Below are 22,672 nucleotides of genomic sequence, written 5' to 3'. Positions count from 1 at the left end.
GCATAAAACATTTACTAAATCAGATTTTGACATAGTAAAGTTTGGGTGTATGGACAGTCTCACCAAAATCTTAATAAAAAAAAAAAAACGGCTAAGGATGAGAATTTGTAAACACTTGTTCATGTTACGGCTGAATATCTAATTACAAACACAGACAGATTATGGGTGACCCTTGGGTGGCGGTGCCAGCTGCTCTCAACACGAGCAGCACAAAAGTCAGCCTGCCTGCTCAGCCTCCGTTTCGTGCTCCTCATCCTAATCAGCAAACAGCAACACAACCTCTGAATAATCACAGATTTTACTTTGGAGGCGTTTGAATGCAGACTGACTCGAGCTGAGTGGCGAGGGTGGGTTGTGGTGTGTTTAAAAGAGGCGAGGAAACGCAGCTTGTTAGCAAATGTGTCGGCTGTTATGGGGATCTAATGTGTGACTTTTGCGGTATAACACGACATGTCTAATCATTTAGCTGGAGCCTGCTTGGAGACGCTGTCATAAGAAGATGGTTCTTGTGGAAATGAAGTCTGCTGATTGTTTTCGTGATTGAATTATTCATTGTTTAGTCTTTAAAATAATGAAATATGTCTCTCACTGTTAATCAGAGCAGATGATGACGTCTTCAAATGTAATGTGTTGACTAAAACCTAAAGATATTCATTCTGAAATTCTGAAAAACACACTGACTGCTTTGCAGAGTAAACTCATGTTATCAAAGAACAGAGGTCATTGGGGATTCACAAATCCAACTTTTTCAGTCTTAATACTGATATAACACCTGGGCTTTGGGTGTCTGCCAATACTGAGTTTCAATCTGATGCCAGTAATTAATTAATATTTGCACGTCTCACTGTGTGGAAGTGACTGGGATCATTATTTTTGGTGTAAAACAATATTAGGTTTGACTTAAAGTTTGACACTTTGGGCCCCTGGGCCTTTGCCCAGTAGGCCAGTTCATTAATCCAACCATGGGTATAGCATGGGCCAGGGAAGAACCCATTAAATTTTGGAGCAGATCTGAATCAAGGGGCAGATGCCCAAATTATTTTTCACTTTGCACTGTACTGTATTTAGTCTGGTTGGGGGTTGCCTGCACACAACTGTTAATGGGGGTTAGCTCACTGTCACTGGGGGAAAACCGGAGAGTGGGCGTTAAGCTTTGGCAACGAGGCCATCTTTGCTGCTACAATTATGTTGTGAATGTCGTGTATGGCACCCTCAACATTGCAAGATAAGGCGTTTGGCCTTGGTAAAAGTCTGCGCTCTATGAAAGCCCTTCTGTTTTCATATTTGAAGATTTTCATTATAGTATTTATCGAGATAATACCACATACAGAGTCAATATGGACCAAGATAATGATACTATAAACTTTTCATGTTGGCACAAGCCTGTTAGAGCCACTGTTTAGCCAAAGAGATACAGGGCTGAATAATGAGGCAGTGTGGGGAGGTATTGGGCAGCAGAGTCTGTTCCCATGTGCAGGGGGATCAAAGGGCTCGGCCCTGGCAGAAAGGGCCCCGCGGCGGCAAACTACTGCTGCCATAATTGGGGAAGAGCCATGTAAAACTGTCCAGGGGAGGCCAAGGACGGCTTAATTATGTTGTGAAATTTAATTAGCTCTCTGTTGTGTGTGCATGCTTCTGCTCTTAACCGCCTGACCTTGATGTAATGGTGTTTTTGCTGTTGTTTATCATCCATTATGAGCAAGCATGGCAGAGTTATGGTTCAGTCTACTCTGGTTAAAATGGGCTGGATATGAAATGATTGTCAGAATAAATTATTGTGAAAAACACCAAATGCTGGCTCATGTTTTAAATCATTAAGTGGAGACAGGTCACTCAGGTGTGTGTGTGTTTGTGTTGCTTGTCTCCACCTTTCCGAGCTTGACAAGTCTCCCAATTATCTCAGCTTTTCCTGCAGTGAATGACACGATAATAGATGTCACACAGACAGACAGCTTTCAGCATGACAGGTGATTTTCATGTTGTTACTGAAAAAAACAGATTGTTAAGCTCACAGCAGGAATAAATGCTTGACCTAAAAAAATGATGCATTCTCCATTTGTAAGGAAGAGCAGGAGGGTCCACCTGTAGCATTTAACTCCAATATTCTCCAAACAAATAAACATCTTCCTTTCATTTCATCAAACTGTGATTACAGATGATAATCAGGGAAATATGAATGATAAATAACTACTAGAAATGTAATTACAGAGTGGGTGCTTTGTTTGAATACTCCAGGGATTAGTCCCTAGGTTAAATTTATATTTTGGATAGATAGTGATTATGGGCTAATTGAATGGAGTTTAGTGTTGATACCAGCATAATGTGCATATGAATATGCAAGCAGAATACCTTTAAAGTATAAGAAGAAGGCATTTCTTAACCAAAATTTTCCTTTTTGAATAATTCGGATGCAGTAGCATCATTCTCCTATGTGTGATGTTAGACAGCATGCCGGCATTGCGGAAGCAATAGAGGCATCGCAAGCATTACGATTAACACTGTAGTTTTGGCATTACTGTGACATATAACATAAGTGTTGGCAGTACTTTATAAACAATAACTGAGAAAAAATGGCAATAGCAATCATTTACTGTCTGTGTTATATGGCGGCTGATTTTGTCCTCAGCTTGGAAGTTAAGAAGCTCCCGGACTTTTTGTTTTCCTAATATGTGGACATTTTTCATCTTTTTTCATCTTTTTTTGAGTTTGTTGTTACTCCTATCAGCTGCTTTTTAAATCTCCTGGTGCGTCAAAAGCATAACACACCTTAAAAAATGTCATAGTCAGCTCGGTCATGATCCCGTCCTGTCGGCTGTCCGTTTTATATTAACACTGTTTTGGCGCTGTTGCGACCTCCTTTGCTGAGTCAGTGGCAAGATGACTCTGTCCCATTATTCCATGATCATACCTTTTATACAGAAAGACGAGACAGCATAACAGTGCGATATTCCCGCCTTAAATAGGCAGTGTAAAGGGAGCTTATGTGTGGCGGTAACTTACATTTGGAGTTTATGGAGTTTGATTTATAAGGTTGTAATTGATCAGTCAATTCAATCAGAGCTGATCAGATCAGGTCATTGGATGAGATGAGGACCTGCTGCGGAGGGAGTGAAAGCAAATTTTTTGACCCAGCACACTGAACTTTCAGTGCGCCATGAGTCTGCACTCGGACAGCCTGATGCAATGAATAACCAGATGATATATTTAGATTAACAGCACTCCTAATCAACAGTCCAGCTCCAAAAATAGAATATCAATATGGGGCTAGATGTTGATGTTATGGCCAATCGCTGCAAATAAATGGAAGAGTGGGAAATTATAAGAGAAAAAACAAACAAACATTAAGAGCAGGAAAGAAAGAAGTTCAAATTAAAATTAAAATAACACAAAAAGTCAGGCTAAATTGAGTTAAACATCATTTAAACTGTCTCTTGAATGAAATAAACCTGTGTTTAGATTACAGATGCAGCATGTAAGATGTGTTTGACTGTGCTGTAACTTCAGATGTAGTTAATATTTTCTTTGGCAAGGACTGAGCTAAACAATAAGGGCCCTTTTTTCCTCATATGTTTGTGATGTTTAGGATGATGAATTTTCCTTGTGTGGATCTGTATCTTGTGGGGGGTTGATGGGTGAATCATATAAAGGCTAACTCCAGCATGGTTTTATCTTAAATGTCTTTGCAGGATTTTCTCTAAATTTAGATATGCATCATCGTTAAATGAGTAACCGCAAGTGTTATGATCTACAGCGTCTTTGAAGTGGTTTTCTGTTTATATTGGTCATTATTTTAAATCCCTGGCGCTTGGGTTGCTGAACTCTTGAGCATTAATCTCTAAAACATGCGAGGAAGTGAGACAGATAGCTCGCAGTAACAATGGGTCAGTGGCACTGTTTATTTTTCTTGCATTTAAATGTTTCATTGTGAATAATTATCATAATGAATAGCCTAACCGTTTATAGAATTGGATATCCTGCACGATTCATTTTGCCTGTTGGAGAGCACAAAGGCTTTGCTCCAACAGTCAGCAGTGAAATAATGATTCATGCCACATTCAGGTCAAGCACTGTATTGTGAATACTCTGTCTACATCAGATTTATGGAGTATGCATGCCTTAAATTACTGAGCAAATATTGTTCTTATGCCCTAAATTCTCCAAGTGTGCCGTAGCATTAAATTGAAATTATCTTTGCTGTCTTTTTATGTGAATGTTGTCCGGTATGTTCTTATAGGATGAAAGGGATTCAAGGGTTTTTAAAGCGTCCTCTTCTTCTCTTTTCTCAGGCGTTGGACCAGGACCGAACCTCCTTGCAGAAGGTGAAGAAATCAGTGAAGGCCATCTACAGTTCAGGACAAGGTGAGACTGTCTGTTTCTATATTTATCAGGCCTGAATAGCTGATGGTTTGGTACATGCTTGCAATCCTTTCCAGCCAAAAAAAAAAGAGAGAGAAAACCCCCAGAGAAGAGCCCAGGATTTCTTAAATATCTTTATTAAAGATGAGGATTGCATTTTTTGCTGGAACACTTTTGTAGGACAGATGGTGTTTTGTGTGTGTGTTTTCAGGCTGTCCCAGAAACCAACACCTGAGTTTGTTTTTCTCGTTGCTGTGACATGGATCCTCAGTAATTTTCCACTGAATACTTCTGAGAGCAGCCTCCTCCCTGTAAATTGACAGTTTCAGATGCTTGTCCCACAAAAAAGTTTGTTTGTTCTCCGCAAGAAAAGACAGTTTACCTTAGTCTCACTGTGGATGAGAAGTCTCGAAACAACTGGAACAGCTCTGAAGTCGAGTGTCTTACCTCTAACCACTAGTTACAATAGATAGTTACTTTGGGAAGATCTAGTTGAAGCGCAGCAAATACTGGATGTGAACTAAAAATAGAAATAAGAATGGGATGTTTTTGCATCTTGCATGTAATGAGTAGTTCGACTCAGGGCCGGAGCGAGGATTTTAGAAACACAGAGGTTATGAGTCCCTCCAACACACACACACACACACACACACACAGAGAGAGAGAGAGTACTCGAAAAACTAAATTTAGTTATAGCTATAATTCTCTGGGCATTTGCTTAACCCCTGAAACTCATCTCTGTCATCAGAACTACATATCTAGATTTTTTGTTGTGAATTTTGCAGTTCAATTTGAGGAGGGCCTGTAGTTTGTGTGTTCCACTTCTTATCATAAGTGTGTCATGCACTGTGGGACTTTCGTTGGTGTAGTCTTGATCTGAACCCCTCAAAGTCTCGCTCTTGTTTCGGTATTGATGCACTCTGGTTTTGGTCATGATTTGGTTTCGGTGGTCAAAACTACAGCACTGTGAAAACTGTGCTTCACAGAGATTAACAGCACCTGGAGTTACTGTTTGCTTTGCATCAACAGTAACTTAAAACAGCTCTGATATGGTGAATAGAGAGTGAACACTAAATACTTGTGAAACTTTAAACAATGTGCTAAAATTACAAAATAGAAATGAATTATATTCTGGACTGTTTTGGGTGAATCCCTTGTGCATTTTGCATTTAGTGCTGGATGGCGGACCCCGCCACAGCTTATAAAACTTGCAGTACAGTACGTAAAGAGGTGTTTACTGAATTTTAATAAATGAAATATCTGTTGCTGTGAAAAAATGCAGTCCATGAATAGTATAAAAATGTGCCTCGATTTTAGGACTAAAATTGAAGTACAGAAATACTTAATCCTTTTGTATATTTAATTTTTGTTGGCATATATATATATAATACCGTGTGTAGGTTTTTGAATGTATAACATAAAGTAAAAAAAATGAAAAGACAGAAAAGACAGAAAACACAAAGAAGAAAAATACAAACCAATACAGAGGATGTGACCTCATTGTCCTCTATGGTAACTACAGGCCTGTTTGGACTGTATTTGAGTTTCCAGTATGACAAAAGTTCAAAATGGTTGCTGCAGGAATAAACTCTACAGGGTGCTCGTCTCACCTGACCTCCTTCTCAGGACTCCTCCTCAGATTTGGCATCAGTCTGAACATCCCTCCCCCTCCATCCCTCACTTAACGACAAGGACAGATGGATGCTGCTGTTTGACTGACGGCTCCCGCGGAGCCTTGCAGACCTGGAGAACCACACATCTTGTTATGCTGACATTTGCTGCGTATAAAAATGACTTATTATAGTCAAAATTTATAAAACAAAGTCTCTCTGGGAGCAGCACTGATCAGAAATCACGGGTGAAGGTCACATGTGTCTGTTATTGTATCGCTTGTACTGCTGCTCTGATGAAGGAACTTTCCATTGTACGATCTGTTGACTATTTCTGCCACATCTGTGTTATTATGAACATCACTAGGAGATCTTAGAAGATTTACGAGCCCGTTTGTTCCACGTGTCTTTTCCTCGGTTTCTGTCGAGAACAAAGAATGGTGTATCAGTGAAATATTTCCTTTATCTGCAGCCCCTTTTTCTTCACTAACATTCTTCTTTTGAAAAATATCTTAAAGCATTTGTAAGGCTTAGTTCTGGACATTTTTTAGAGTTATGAAGCTCTGTTTGACCTGCACAAAGCGTCACCAGTAAACTGTGAAAATTCTCAGTCATCCAGGTCATAGGATTTAGGTGCTAAGTCAAAGTCAGCTGATTTAGACCCTCAAAGGCTTCAAAAATCTTCTGCAGTTTTGACTGACTTGTTGGATTTCCCAACTCTTTCAAAAGAGTACTCTACAGATTTAGCACTTCTATAACAGTTTAGTTCTCCATGAACAGTTAAAAAAGACCAAAATTTATGTCTTTTTTTTCCATGAATTTGTCTCCCGTCAAAACCTGGCACCTATGTTACCTAAAATGCAAATCAAACATAGACAGTTCAGTCAGATTTTGGGGTGTTTGGCTTGTAAAGATAAATTAGTCTCAAGCAAAGATGAGCAGTGGGCTACAGAGGTCTAGTAAGCACTTCCTAAAAACACACTATGGGCATTTTAACTAATTTCACAGTCAAGAATTTGTGTTACATTATCAATGAGTACTCTTTAAAAAAAAAAAAAAATCAGATGAAGAATAGGGTCTGAATTGAACACCCAGCAAAAAGACGGTAGGTGTTAGGTTAGGCCTACCTTATCTAGCATGTCGGAGAGAACTGGTGGAGGGGGCTGTTGTAGTGTGTATCAGTAATCAAATTTTAAGCAAAGCATGTAGTTAAAAGCATAGACCCTAAATATTAGGTCATTTATAGGACAATATTAAACATTTTAAGAGCATGAGGAATAACTAGGCGTTAAGTAAGTCATTTATAAAACAATTTAAGAGCGTGAGGAATAAAGTGAAGTTCATGTATTTTGGGCTTGCTTGTGGGCACTACAAATTTCCTCTGCCTACGGAGCAAGTAAGTGGGTGTTTGGGCTGCAGGCAGGAAACGGTGCGGTGGTGATGAACTGTCTTTGAGTGTGTTGGTGAGGCTGACCTCAGCTCACCTTTTTACTCAGTGATGGGAGAGAAGACGACAGACTGCAGATGATCCTGCAGTAACGGTTTGGTATCCTCTCTTGCTTCCCAGAGAGGCATTTTGACAGCCCAAACTCTGGCTGGCATACTCAAAGATTGGATGAATGAAGGTCAGGTGTATTTGTTTTAAAATTCAGGAGATCAGTTCTTTTTGCAAAACTGAGGTTATGGTTATGCCCTTGAGAGCATGCATGTAATGTGGGCATCCCATGATCTATCAAGTGATATCTGAAGTCCGAAGAGTTTAAAGGTGGAGACTCGATGTAAATGTATTGACCAATAATTGGTAGAGACGGAGACGAGGAACTTATTACCATAGCCTTGATCTTCGCTTCATTCATTGAAAGTGAAACTCCACAGAATCCAAGGTCTTCTGAGTCAGGCCACAAATACCCATCATGAGCTCTGTCAATGTGAGGTCATCGGCATATTTCACACGAATAACGGGGAGAGAAACATGAATCCAGTCTTGTCGTAGTTTTTTTTTCTTTAAAAAAGCCAAACCTCTCACACATTAAATGGCTAAACACAAGCAGCTTTTCACAAGCTTTGCCCAAATAAAACTGGCAATATCATGTTGACACTATCTGATCAAAGAAAACACTAACAAGATGATGATTACAAATCTGATGGAACATTTATTTCAAGTTTTGGTTTTTGACAGTTTTCAATAATCAGGGTTGTAGACATGTGTTTGTTGATACTAAAAAGCACTTAAGTTTCATATCTACCTGGAGACTGGGGATAAATATTTGCTTTATCTTTGTATAATACATCACATTTCAAGTGTTGATGATTATGATTTAGGGTATTTGTTTATTTGAGGATATGCTTTAATTGTTCATATGACTTAAACCTTTTCCCACTGCACAAAAAACTACTACTAACGTTGGCTTTTGTCTTTAGCTACAAAGGTTATAATTAACATTTATTCCCTGGACAAATAACTGTGCAGTTGTCTTGGGTATTTAGCAGATCCAACTCTGATGGATGCCTATCAGCAGTGATGGAATTACAACACCCTGGTGGACGAGCTAATTTTAGCCCCTTAGCCAACAAGATGCAATGACACGCTGCCACAAAATACCGTCCATCTTGGTCCAAGCAGCTCTCGCACATCGTTCAAAACTTATTCTGCTCCGAGTTTGAAATTAAGACTGAATAAGTCAGAAATATACCACTGACCTCCATTCTGCTTTCTACCGTTCACTGGCCTGCTTTCAAATCCATCTGTGACGTCAAACACGACACATCAGAAAAAAACCCTAAAAAAAAGGTATACTCGTCTGCTGCAGAAATAGACTGTGTAACATTTCTCCACATTGTTTGAGAGCTGGGTTAGGTTGATGGCAACACAGTCCACGCATTATACATGACATTAGACAGTCTATAGAGTCTGCAATAAAATGGGAAATTGGAGTGAACCTGGTCTGGCCTGAACCCGGCAGGTCAGGTTAGGCCCCCTATCAAGTTTAAGCAAGCTCCACTATGACTTCCTTTATGACTGTTGCAGCTGCAGTATCTCTCCATGTGTCGGCCACTACACATGCTAATGATGCTAAGCATCATAACTAATCATCGTCCTCTCCTCTCTGCTTTCACCACAGACCACGTCCAGAATGAAGAGAACTACGCTCAGGCTCTGGACAAATTTGGCAGCAACTTCATCAGCCGGGACAACCCCGACCTGGGTACGGCCTTCGTCAAGTTCTCCTCCCTCACTAAGGAGCTGTCTGCCCTACTTAAGAACCTGGTGAGTTCAACATGTCAGCACTCCGATGTCATTAAAATGATCAGCCTGTCCTGCAGCCTGTCCTACAGCCTGTCCTGCAGCCTGTCCTGCAGCCTGTCCTACAGCCTGTCCTGCAGCCTGTCCTTCGCTCTGCATTTGTGCTCGTCCTCACATGGAGAGAAAGAAAAACTTTATTTTTTCCTGTCTTCACTTCTTTAAGTGGTTTAGGATTTGGGTGTAAGGTTAAGATTGGGATTAGAGCTGAGGGAAGGCATGTAGTGGAGAAGTTGAAGAGGTTATTGATGAATGTAAAACTCCTCACAAATTTAGGTAATAATAATAGAGGTGTAAAAGTTCATCAATCTCTACACTTTTGAAAACTGTATAAAATTTGCCCACACAGTCAGAACCGTCATCAAAGTCGGACAGTATAGCTGACTGCGGCTATAAACACCTCTGAGCTTTTTTGTCCCGGTCTCCAGCTCTTATCTGCCTGCCGTGGATTTCCCCTGACGTTTCTGTTGAATAATGTGTCCTGTTTGAATCCTCTGTGAGTGATTGTTGTTGGAAGAAGAGCCAGTCCCTGCTTTCTCCCTCTCTTCCTGTGTGGCTGACAGCGAGATTAGACTCCATAAATACACTTGGCAGCACCAGGAACAACTGTGTTTGTGTGTGTGTGTGTGTGTCTGTCCATAAACCATCCTAAATCACCCACCTGTTGGCGCTACCTGCATATTGCAGGCAAGTGAAATTATCTCCACTTGCTCCTCTCTCAGTCTCTTCCTTTTCCGTCCCTCTTGACTCTTTTCCACATTGAGTATTTTATTGAGTGAGTCTTTTTTGACTTCAATAACCGCGCCCCGAGGGCTGCTGGTATGTGCGTGCACTACAAATGAGAATTGATGAATAGCGCTTGTCCTAGATGTCCTACATGTGTTATCGGCTTAAATTTAAGGATTTTATAGACAAATTATGCCATGTTGTTGCCAGTTTTTCAGCATCTTTCTCAGCGGTTCTTTCCTTTTTGAGAATCATACACTAATAGAGATGGCAGCCGCTTCCAGGACAGGTTGTTAGAGCACACCGGCAGCCAGCCAGTATAGGATTGATTCTGACGTTGGCCATATGCAAGACAGGCACTTAAGAAGCACATTAGCGCCCATTAAGAGTTGTTTGCTTCCTTGACCGCTGCTGTGTGTCTGTGTAGACTTGGCTAACAACAACAGAGACTTAAATGCTTAGCACTGTAGTAAATGACCTTGCTGATCCTAATGGTTAGAGCTGCTGAGCATAACTGTGGCAACCTGAGCTGTTGGCAACAAGCTTTTGCTAATTCTTCAATAGAGTAACCTGCACTCTTGCTGTTATGTTGCTGATTTCTTCAGTCAGCAGCAGCATGGATGTGTTGATCCAGGACACTGCTGGTTCAAGGATCAGGGCAGTGTATATTCTATATTTTTCTTATAGTGAACAAAAATCCCATAAATAGTCCAAACCAAAGTGTTAATCTGCCTTTTATTGCTTAACATCATGTTATGGCATCATGTTGTGTCATATCATTGGGGTACATCCTGTGTGTAAAATCTGGTCTGCACTTGCAGAAAGACTCAATATTAGGGCTGTACTTTCAATACTAATATTCAACGATTTATTTTGTTTTCCGTGTAAAGTTTTGAAGTTTGACTGGAGCTCTGTGGGACGTTCAGTGTGACAGCGGCATTCATGTAATATGGTAAACAAGCTAACAGCGCTGATGACAGATCACAAATGCGCAACAGCATTTTTACAGACACTAGATATCATCAAAGGCCAGAGACTCTATCATATTAACTTCCTGTAAGCTGTAAATTCACCACTTCTCCTTACGGTGTGGTCTCTCTCTCCCTCCGTGTGAATGCAACATGTCTGCAGCTGCAAAGAGAAGCGTGAAAGTCAAGAACACTTTGCAGCAAAATCTGGTTACCAAAATGTGCTCAGAAGTACACTGCACACAAAAAAGACAGACTTGAAGCAACCTCAGTCAACTGAGGGTCTCCGACTGATATTTGGAGTCTCCGACTTTGATCAAGGAGCCCTACTGAGTATCTGGCGCATTGTCCTAGAACATAAAGATGATTGATTCACTTCACTAGGGCGTCCTTAGTCGGCCTTGGGTCGTATTTTTTTTGCACGCAAAATAAAAATATGGTTGAGAATAGAATTTCTACACAAAAAGTCTGTAATAAAAGACCATAAACAAATGCTTTCTGTATGAACATGTCCTATCGTATATTGCTGCCATCAGTTTGATTCAGGCTCAGTTACATTGTGCATGTGTCACACCCTAAAGCTCCTAAAGGGTCGAAGAATGTGCCCCAGCCTTCTTTAAAAAGCCGTCATCTCTATGAACAGATATCTGTTGCATATGTATGCAGATCAGATATGTATGCTGCTGTAGTGTTAGCATCAAATGAGACAGAGGGACCACTGCACATCCTGCATATTCAACATCAGTTGAGGGAGAGCGTTCCTGACCATCAGCGGAGGTGGTTTGGCTCTGATTGGATCACAGTCTTTCCTCAGTGCGCTTTCATGTGGTCAGCACTAAGCAACTGCAGTCTTACCACCCAAAATGCACTTTAATGCAAAGGAATAGGATTAAAAATGTCAATGTTGTGTACAGTTTGTTCTGCGGGTAAAAAATGGTAAAATAGAAAATAAAAAAAGAGTTAATGCAGCTTTAAGAAGCGGTCAGGGGCGCCCAGTGGCTCACCTGGTAGAGCAGCGCCACAAAAGGCTGCGTCCTTACCGCGGCAGCAGGTTTGATTCCAAGCCGCTTCCCTTTGCTGCTTCTCTCTGTCCCCTTTTTGCTCTAAATAACCTCTCCTATTGACTAAAATCAAAAAGGGATCACAACTATATAGTTTCATTTTTTTAAAAGGCTTGCAATATGGGCTCTAGCAAATGTTATTCAAAGAGGAATAAGCGGTGAATTTATTGGGGATTACTTTCAGCCACAGATAAATACACATTTGATGACCTTGTGAGTATTTAGGCCAGCAGGGCGTTGTAAATGGAAATGACCGATGTTTGTCATAAAGCAGGATCACTGATGTGTTTTTAATCGTTTTGGCACAGAGAAATGATTTATATCGAGCTTCTGCTACAGGGACAGTACTAGTTTGTAAGACCAGTTCAGCCTTATCTTCCAAAGAATCTGCACTGTGTTATGATATGTTACTTGTGTTTTCTCGTAACAGCAGCTACATTATAACCCCGTATGTTCTCTGTGTGTCGTCTTGCAGCTCCAGAGCCTCAGCCACAATGTGATCTTCACTCTGGACTCGCTGCTGAAGGGCGATTTGAAAGGCGTGAAAGGGGTAAGATTTACTCTAAAACAGTTTCTCTTCCTGACTTTTTTTCTCTCTCTCTCTTTTGACCCCCTGACACAGCTCAGCGGGACAGCAAAAATAGATGCCTCGTCAGCACATCTCTCTATTAATCTCTGTATGTTGAGTGTAAGCGAGAAGAGACGGGGGGAGCTCTCTGTTTAAAAGCTCACACTGGAAATCTTGCGGAAGTAAACACTGTCTTTGTGTTGCGCTTGAGGCGAGTAACTGGGTCATGAACCCGTTGATGTTCGGGGTACAAGGAGGGGCGTGGTCGCTCACCGGCCGTCCAGGGCATAAATCTTGATCCAAGTGAAACCTTTACAGTAATTCTTGCAGCAGTTCAACTCTGCAAGTAACTCCGTCCCCACGGTGACCCCTTTGTAGTTTGCTGACGCTTTTCCTCCCGTTTCTGCAGGACATAAAGAAGCCCTTCGACAAAGCATGGAAGGACTACGAGGCCAAGTTGTAAGTGGATAATTAAATTTCACTGTTGTAATACCGCATATTCGCATCATCTAGCTCATTATAGAGTACTGAATAATGGATCAAACACTTTTAATAATGTGCCACAATATTGTTTGATTCCCTGGAAGATGTTGCATACGTGTACAACAAATTTACATGTATGATGTAAAAACAGGCATGATGAGTAATTGTCCTCTCTTCTGTGTCAGTACAAAGATAGAGAAGGAGAAGCGAGAGCACGCTAAGCAACATGGGATGATCCGTACCGAGATTACTGGGGCTGAAATCGCAGAAGAGATGGAGAAGGAGCGACGTCTCTTCCAGCTCCAGATGTGCGAGGTAAGATGTAAAGTGAAACTACAGTATAGGATGTTTTTTGGTGGTTTCTCAGCAGTAATCAAGCACCAGAGCAGGTCTGATCATCAGGTCACAAGTTAAATCCCCACATTTGGGGGGCGGCTATGGCTCAGAGGTAGAGCGGGTCATCTTCTAATCAGGAGGTTGGCGGTTCAATCCTCGGCTCCTCCAGTCAACATGTCGGATCCTTGGGCAAGATACTGAACCCCAATTTGTTCCTGAAAGTCATTTAACCGTATGTAAGTGTGTGTGAAAGTATAAAAAAACGAATAGCAGGTAGCCTTGGCCACCAGTGTCTGAATGTGTGTGTGAACGTGATTTGAGTGGTGAGAAGGAACTATAGTCGAGTTAGGATAAAATTAAAACCAGACTACAAATAATGCAAAATGCAGGGCTCATAATGTCAGTATAAAAAAATACAAATAAATAGACCAAAAACAACAAAACAGAAACAATAAAAGCAATCAGACCAGAAATAAAATAAAATGAATAAAACCTAAATAAATAAAAACATGTAGTACACATTACTAGATTCAAAAATAGTAAACTACTTCTTAACATAATTACTCCCTGTAGATAGTAATCCCATAACATCACCTGAGATGCATTAGCTGGTAAATATTTACCCTTTTTAGGAAAAGATTGAACCATAGGGCCGCTATGTGGTCCCTTCATTGCACTGACTGTGCTTTTATAAAGGCATCATGATGCTCCGGTGTTTGATTTTATATAATATTCAGGCGCTCTGGAAGTAAAAAGGTGTGACAGGCGTGATTTGTAGCACAGCAGCGTTAGCGTCTAATGTGACATAAAAGTTGCGCGTCAGGTAGCGCTCTCTAAACAATAAAAATGGTATAACATGGCAATAACTATCAATTACTGTCTCTGTTGTCTGGCGGTTGATCTCTTCCTCTGTTAGAGGATAAGAGGCTCCTGGACCTCACTCTCTCCCCAATTTGTGGACTTTTACATCTCCTGGCTGTAGGTTGCGCACATCACAAGTCATCAGGACGTCAGACCCGAGCCGTCCTGCCAGCTGTCCATTTACACAATTGTCAGTTTGGCTCTGATACTACCCCTGCAGATGGTGTAAAGGCGAGACAACTGTATCTCCCCATCCTGCAATTGTACCTTTACAGAATGGCGAGGCAGAATAACATTCCCGCCTTGAATGGCAGGACTTCAAATTTATTTTTCATTATGAGTTGTGCAAATGGTTTTGCACTTTAAACTATATGGTGCTTTATCTTTTCATTCTTGTATGTTGCAAGAGGTTGACCTATGCCTGTGAAAAGCACTAAAAAATAAATTTTACTTACTTATTTATTTATTTAGTTAATATAAGGTTAAATCTCACATGTGCCCCTAGAAAGCGGCGGTGCTGTTTTCGTCGTGTTAGATGATTTTTTTTTTCTGTCTGCCCTGTATGCTGTGATTACTGATTGTAGGAATGATAACGAATTTCATTACCGCGCTTCAGACAAATGTAATGTGATTACACTTGATAACCTTACATGACAGCACACATTTCTGGTAGATTACTTACATTTTTTTCTAATTATTTCGGCACAGTTAGGCATTGATAGATGTTTCGGATGGTGTTATTAGATAGATTGTTATCAATCTAAGAGAAGCTTCCTCATTTGTGAAATGCTGTCTTTTCACATTATAAACCTCTGTGCAGTGTTTCAGTGTCATGTGTCTGTCACCCAAAACTGTCCCTCCTGGATTGTGTTTCGTTTTGACTTCCCATTGCAGCAGCACCGTTCCACCAACGCAGAGCTATTTTTGGGGTCAGCACCCACTTATTAAAATCCTATATGTATATGTATATAAAGGCCCCTAACCAGCTGCATTTGAAGGAGATTTTAAGCTTGAGTTGATTTTTTCTCTCAGATGATTTAAATAATTTATAGTATGTCTTTAACACTCATGCAGCTCCACATGTAGGGATTATAGCATCCCCAAAAGATACAGCTATAGCTGCATTAATTCATGAACAAGGTATGCCTCAACACAAGACTGAAACTGGTTGTAATTATGATATGTATGTGGTTATGGTTTAGAAAACATTTCTCGGCACGTAATGAGTCAGATAGTGAGATATCTGAGCAGCTCGTGCTAAAGAGTCACACTGTTCTCCTTTAATTTAAGTGTTTTCAGATGTTCCTCTGGGTCTGTAAATGTGTTTTCTTCTAAGCATGTTGTGACACACGCTCAAAGACATAAAGAAATCTGACAGCTAGAATAAAGTGTAAAACAAATGTGAGCTCTCTATGTGCCCAAGAGAATCAGAACAAACTGCTAGAGCTCACTCTGCTTTGCCAAAAACCTCTCTAGTGGTGGGTGGTGACGCCTACGCCTTGTTCACTGTTTTATACTGTTAGGATTTTTTACTCAAATTACATAATGGACCAATGGCTGTTGCACTGCTGTTGGTTGTGTGAATTATTCACTACAGAAACTTGCTGCAGTCCTTTTGTGCCCTGCAATGCTGATCTGCCCTCCTCTCACGGTGACTCAGAGGTGTTTCCTTGCCCACATTTTCCACCGACGTTCTTATTCTGTAATGCACCAGGTTTTTAATTAAGTCAGGTTTATTTGCGAATAAGGTTTTTTAGAAGGTGTTAAACACATAAGAATGCAACAGACTTATAAGGGCGTCACATAAATAGCAAAAGAAAAAGAAGAGAAGGAACGTGGATGTTTGAAATGCAGTTTTAGTGGTAAAAATCTGCTCAGCCAGTGTGGAGACGTCAATGATTAAAGTCAGTGAATGCGTAAGTTTCAAAGAGTATAACACTAGTAGGCTATACGGTGTAGGTGGGTTATTTCGACACGTTGAGAAGCATACACTGAACATTTTTACCTAGAGAAAAACATATCTGGGAACATAAAAACCTTTGAAATGTCTCTTTAATGTACCATATCAAGAGGATATTGAGAAAAGAAACAAAGAAACTGTCACTGCTGAGGGGCTGTTAACTATGGTGATGCAAAAATGTAAATGGATCTATCTTTGAGCCAGTGCTTGGTTTGTCAATTCAGGGCTACTGTAGAAACATGGTGGTGCAACATGGCAGACTTCATAGAGAGGACCTTATTTTGGGGTTATTTTACACTAAAGAAAGCATAGTTAATATATTTATTTAACCAGAAAAACCCTTTAAAATAAAAATCTCTTTTTCAAGAGTGTCCTTTTTTTCTTTCTTTTTTTGTTGAATAATTTAGAGTTTCTGGGGGGTGTTTCTTTTTAAAGATTTTTCTGCATCAGATGCTTTTACTTTACTCAAAGAGGTTGAAATGTTAAAGTTTGAACCTTAACTTTTTTATCTTGTCATGATTTCAGAAGTTCTGCTCAATGGTTTCTGTGTTATCTGTTGCTGTAACCGCCTCCAGTTAACGCTGGGTGCCAAAAACGAGTTTTAGCTTCCACATTACATTAACACCAACTTCCTCTTTCGTTCGCATATCTGATTTCAAATTTCTAATGCATGTTTGTGCTCTGACGTACAGTATGATGTTGATTTTTTGTGTTCCTGTAGGCCTGCAGAAGTCTTCTGCATGTTGGTTGTTCGAAGATAAAAACAAAAGGCCTTTGTGGTTTTGGCCACTTGTTTCTGCACCAGCCTCACTGTAAATGGTAGTTAGATGACTCTGTGGCTTCAGGAATTTGCCCTGAAAAGCATTTAAGGGCTCTATAATGAGAACATAATTGTATTGTTTCTGCACATATATGATGTGATAGTTTCAGGTCAAGTGAAGTTCAGTGTTTAGGCCAAAAATAACGAGTTGCTGCTGTATTCAGAGTCACTGCTATTGATCCTCAGAGCTGTCGAACCTTAAGGGTGTGTTCAATTATGGTAGTTTCAGTATTTTTCATTGTACTGTGCCCTATAATTATACACACAAACAAGATAAATTAGTCAAACATTTGAGATTTTGCTTCTCTATATACCACACTAACTCTTAAAAATCTTTGTTTGAATTTGACCATCAGTAAGCAGAACTACTTTATGTTACTGTATGTTAGACTTTTATAAGATTGTTGCATCGATGTGACATGATTCTTTGATTTGTCAGAGTTTGCAAAAAAACATATTATTCTATAAGTAATTACTAAATTGGTTTCCCAGGGAAAAAAAATAGATATAAGAGCTGAAACAATTTCTGAGTCTGTTTTGGTAAACAATCAGCTGTGTGAGTTTTTTTTTTTTGTTTGTTTGTTTTTTGTTACAAAAACAAAACAAAAAAAAAACAGGCAAAATGCTCTGGTCCCCACTTTTCATATGTGAAGATTTTTCTGCTTTTTTATGCCTCTCTGGCCGGAGGCTTTATGTTTCCAGTTTTCATGTTTTTCATGCCAAAATCTCAAGAACGCCTAATGTGAATTTCCTCAAATTCAGCAAAAATGTCCACTTAAACATAATAATAATAATAATAATAATAATAATAATAATAATAATAATAATAATAATAATAATAATAATAATAATAATAATAATAATAATAATAATAATAATAAAAGCAGTTTATAAAATAAGGGCAAATAAGCAGATGAGAAAATAATTGGTAAATAAATAAAAGAACAAACAAAACATTAAAAAAGAAAGACAAACAGGTGTGCAAACATACAAATATAAAGGTACATTCAGTCAGAGGATTTGGGGGGAAAAAATTGCACAATTTCCCAAAAGCTTGGCGCTTTTTTGTTATTAATTAAGCTGAGTAACTTAGGAAGGGCGTTCAGTTCCCGGAGGAAAGATAAAAACTTTCTGTTTGTGAAAAAACGACTGTTGCAAAAGATTTCATCCTTATTGCATGCTGAATATCTACCCAGCAATTGCTGAATCTGCCCTAGTTTTGTGTTATATAATTGACAAATTTACATGACGCATCTGTATTTTTAAGCTCTTTGTACATCTATGAGTTGATCACAAACATCAGAGGTTTACCAAATCAACAGTCATCATGGCGGGAAACACCAGTGTTGCCGCCGCTGCCGCCGCCGCTGCTGTTGTGTGTGTAGGACAGTTGCAGCAGTCAGTGGTACAATCTGTTCATCCCACTTAACCTCATTTCTCTGTGTGTGCGAGCACTCTCTCGCTCTCACGCTCTCTCCCACCATCTCTCCTTCTCTCTCTCCATGTTACTCAATCACCAGATTACAGGATGCTCTCACTCTCTCACCCTTTTCATCCTGGCGCTGCCGGTGAAGGAGTGCAGAAAGGCAGGGCTCAGCAGGCTGCATTATGTCCGCGCTCAGACACGGCAGCAGTGCGAGCGCCAGCGCTCATTCACACAAAAGAGTCCAAACACGCACATGCAGCAGCGCTCTCCACAACACTGAACCCACACAGGGCTCAGACAAAATGTGGATAATCTCCCATCCAACAGGAGCTGTCAGCCAGACAAAGGGACAACACATGCATGCGTATATGCACATACACATGCGCTCATGCGTATGCTAACACACATGCATCCACGCACGGGATGTAGGCAAATCGAAACTGTATGATGACGTCAGAAGCTTTTGTGTAGTAGATTAAATTTTGCTGTTGAGCTGAAAGTGGTCTTGACTCTTTGTAAATCTCTGTGGATTGGCATGCCATGGGATGAGCTCAGATTAAGATTATATTTTGTTTGGTGCTGTCTGAAGACGTTTGTTTTGAATCCTCAGACACCCAGACTGAGCTCACGGGCTACAAAGCACTTCCTCTTGAGGCGATTCTCTCTTTTCTTATAATGCTAATGTAAAATATTTCCCATCATGCTTTTGAAACTTTATTTAGATCAAGGCAGACTGGATGGTATTCTCTTGGACTGCGAGTGTTTACCAGTCTGCTCCCCACTCCCACAGTGTCAAGGCAGTTTTTCGCTCGTGCATCAAAGCCTTCATGAAGCACTCACACACAATTATCATAATGCAAAGTGTTCATACTCTCAGCAAGGCATAAGTCTTTATTCTCTGTGTTACGGCTCTGCCACATTATACCTCATTAAACCAAAAAAAATCCTTTAAACACACCCTGAACCTCAACTCCTGGCTGAACTCTGCTCCTCTCTTTGCTTTGCAGTACCTGATCAAAGTAAATGAGATCAAGACCAAGAAAGGAGTGGACCTCCTCCAGAACCTGATTAAGTATTACCACGCACAGTGCAAGTAAGTACCACCTTAATCCCCCTGAACCCGAATGTGTGAAGCTCCCCTGCTGTGTGCATCACACCCACTTCGACGTGTATTTCAAAACACGCCAAAGAAAAGGGTTGTCTCCTTCTTTGCAGCTCTTGATGTCAATTTTCTATCGTGTGTATGATTCACAGATCTAGAGGGTGCAAAGTCGTATATATAACCCTCATAAATATGCACGGGTCATCATACAGATATGTTCTGACAGCTGTGGGGTTTGGTGGGTAAATAAGTGGGCGCTCTCCGTGCCAGAACCGCAGCTCACAGCGGCCTGTGACAGGATGACAAATTTTCGCTCTGCGTTGCTAGGTCCTGTCATAACACTGGGGCAAAACAATATACTTCCACCGTTTAATCTGTTCAACCTGGGCCTTGAAGGATACAAAAGCAGCAGGAGTGATGGATTAGAAGCATGAAAGCGATCGATGGTTAGTTGAGGGACAAGTGTGTGACGGCAGGAAGAAAAAAACAATTTGTGTTCATCTTTGAATCACTTCAGTCAACAAATTAATGGTGGTAATTAAAGGGAAATTTTGGTATTTGTCAGTTTGGCTCAGGGAAACATGGACTCTTGCAAGAACATATTGATCAGAGTGAGATACAGCTTTCCAAAAACTTAAAAGTACCAGAAATCATATCAAATCATCTTTTATTGGCAGTCATTAAAAACATCTCAGTGTGTTGCTTGACATTATATTTTATTTGACTATTTTACTAATTTACAGACACATATGTATACTTATCCAGCATGCACACAAGCTAAATGAAAAGTGAGCTACAGCCTTCATACTGGTATAATCAAACAGGCTCATGCACATCTATTCAGCAAGTTTAGATTAGTTTAGCTTTATTTTAGTTTACTTAATTTGGTTTAATTTGGTTTAATATAGTTTAGTTGACAAGAATTACTTAAAATACAGCAGAAAAATATATGGGTATATGACATTGTCAGGGTTGAAATTCCACGACTTATTTCCATTGTGGTTGCTGCTGATCCATCAGACCCTCCACTACACAACATCATGGAGATAGCCATTAAACGGCCAAACTGGAAGACACTTGACCACAGCGTGCCACATCCCAACACAGCAACCAGCCCACAGTTATATATGCCAATAAAAAACAATACACATATGTACATGGTTTCTTTTTCCATTTTCTAATTTTTATTTTTTTTTTAAGAAAGACAATTTCACTGTGCAAAGCAAAAATGACCTTATTTGGAGATGTTATCTAGCAGCCCCTGTTTGACCATTTTCTTAAAAGCTTGTGGGTTCTGAACATCTTTTTTGCAGGAAGCAGTTTGTTCCACTGTATACCAAAAAATGTATAAACCATTTATCTGTAGAAGAAACTTTACCCATCATGGTTTTGAATCTATAAAGAGAATTAGGTTTGCTGCCTTAGCCCTGGTGTTTTGTTTATGGATTTCTTCAATCTTCTTAAAATGAATATTGTAGTAACAAAGAGCTCTGCTATTTCGGATTCTGTAGACCGTATTAGGTTAGACGTGACGACTCTATCCTCAACTGGGAGCTGGAAGCACTAAGACCTGCCCACATGACTGTAATGTCCCAGCCCTGGCACAACTCTCAACAATTTAATTTATGCTACGTAAAGTTTCTGTTTTATGTCTTTATTTAGGCCACAGTACAATAAACTAACAGCATAATCCAAGTGACACTGGCCCAGGCAGGAGGCCAACAGTCTGAGGGATTCCCTATTTGTTAATATAGCCTTCCTGGTTGCATTTTGCATATAGCTCATATAGACCTCCTGAGTTTTTTTGTTTTTTTTTTCTCCTTCTTATATTTATTATTATTATTATTATTGCTGTCATTATTATTTTTTATTTTATTTATTTATTTATTTATTCTCTTTTACTATTTATGTGTACATGCATATACATCTTTTAACGTCACTCATTTATTTACTTTTTCTTCTTCTTTTCATTTCTTTGGTTAAATTTTACTTACCTATTTATTTATTTTGACTATGATTACTACTATCATCATTATTATTACTAATATCTATTCATTTAATCTTTTTTTTTTTTTTACCTGCGTTTTTCTTTTTGTCTGTTTTTATTTTTTCTTTTCCCTTACATTTTATTACTTCTTCTTGTTACAATTTGAGAAATGCACAATGCTTGTAACTAGTTGATTTGATCTGTTACTGCCCTAAAAGGAAACTACGATAAAAAGTATGATTAAAAAAAATATATATATAGCCCTCCTGGTTAGTTATCTAGCTCTGACATTTACCTTGCCCAAAATCTTCAAGACTATAGAAGCTCCCCCCAAGTGTGCATATGTCCTTCTCAATAAAAATGTGAAAGTAGCAGAGGTTTTGGGTGCTCAAAATTTTCTGGCAAAGGACCCTCAAACCCCCCGTTTCATATGTGTTTTGAAACTAAATCTACACATCTTGGATGTTGCTCTATTTTGGAAAGTTTTCGCAAAGCTGTCAAAATCTCCCACTCCTCGCCCCAACAAACATCAGTCTTGTTGCAGTCCATATTTCCCAAATCTCTAGAGGAGAGGCAGTGTGAAAGATGTAATGACAATAATCATAACTGAATTTCCCATCAAATATTAAGGAAAAGTAATGCTAGATACATTTATAACTACATAGTGCTGGAAAATGTGCAAAAAGTCAGCCAAGGGGAATCTTGTCTATACCTGCAGCATAAACACGGTATACATCTCATCATTGTGCGAGGCGTTCAGTGTTTGACCTGGAGACCTGGTTGGAGTGGGAGGAGAGATATGAGATCCTCGATGCTCAGATTAAAAGAAAACAAGCAGAGGAGAGATGTGACAGAGAAAGTAATGAACAGAGGGAGGGAGAGGTGGGCAGGGGGTGGAGAGAGGGAGGTCATTAGTGGTGATTTGCAGCTGCGTCGCTGCATCGAGGTGTGTAACGCTGACAGATCAGTGATGGATTTCAGGATGTGCTAAGCACCTCTGCAAATCTGCCGTGGACACGGCCAGGTTTCTGTGCCAAGAGCAAAAGGCGCCAGAACGAGCCGAGCTATACATTAAACATAAACTGCACCAACCTCCTCGATGTGTGC

The 22,672-nt window shown here is 39.9% G+C and overlaps 1 protein-coding gene across 4 annotated transcripts in view; it reads left to right on the top strand.

The window, feature by feature from the left end:
- asap1b (ArfGAP with SH3 domain, ankyrin repeat and PH domain 1b) overlaps positions 1-22,672 on the top strand; it is a 78,053-nt gene that overhangs the window by 22,324 nt on the left and 33,057 nt on the right. For all 4 annotated transcript variants that reach the window (XM_042510829.2, XM_042510826.2, XM_088071957.1 and 1 more), the window contains exons 2-7: positions 4,287-4,359; positions 9,089-9,234; positions 12,498-12,572; positions 13,000-13,049; positions 13,259-13,388; positions 19,484-19,569. In XM_042510829.2, the coding sequence (XP_042366763.1) occupies positions 4,287-4,359; positions 9,089-9,234; positions 12,498-12,572; positions 13,000-13,049; positions 13,259-13,388; positions 19,484-19,569 (560 nt within the window). The remainder of the gene's footprint in view (positions 1-4,286; positions 4,360-9,088; positions 9,235-12,497; positions 12,573-12,999; positions 13,050-13,258; positions 13,389-19,483; positions 19,570-22,672) is intronic.

This window comes from Plectropomus leopardus, chromosome 21 (assembly GCF_026936395.1).
Source record: "Plectropomus leopardus strain MGB_pleo_1.0 chromosome 21, ASM2693639v1, whole genome shotgun sequence".
NCBI classification, from domain to species: Eukaryota; Metazoa; Chordata; class Actinopteri; order Perciformes; family Serranidae; genus Plectropomus; species Plectropomus leopardus.
The sequence above is the reverse complement of the archived record's forward strand: the minus strand, read 5'-3'. Positions and strand labels throughout refer to the sequence as shown.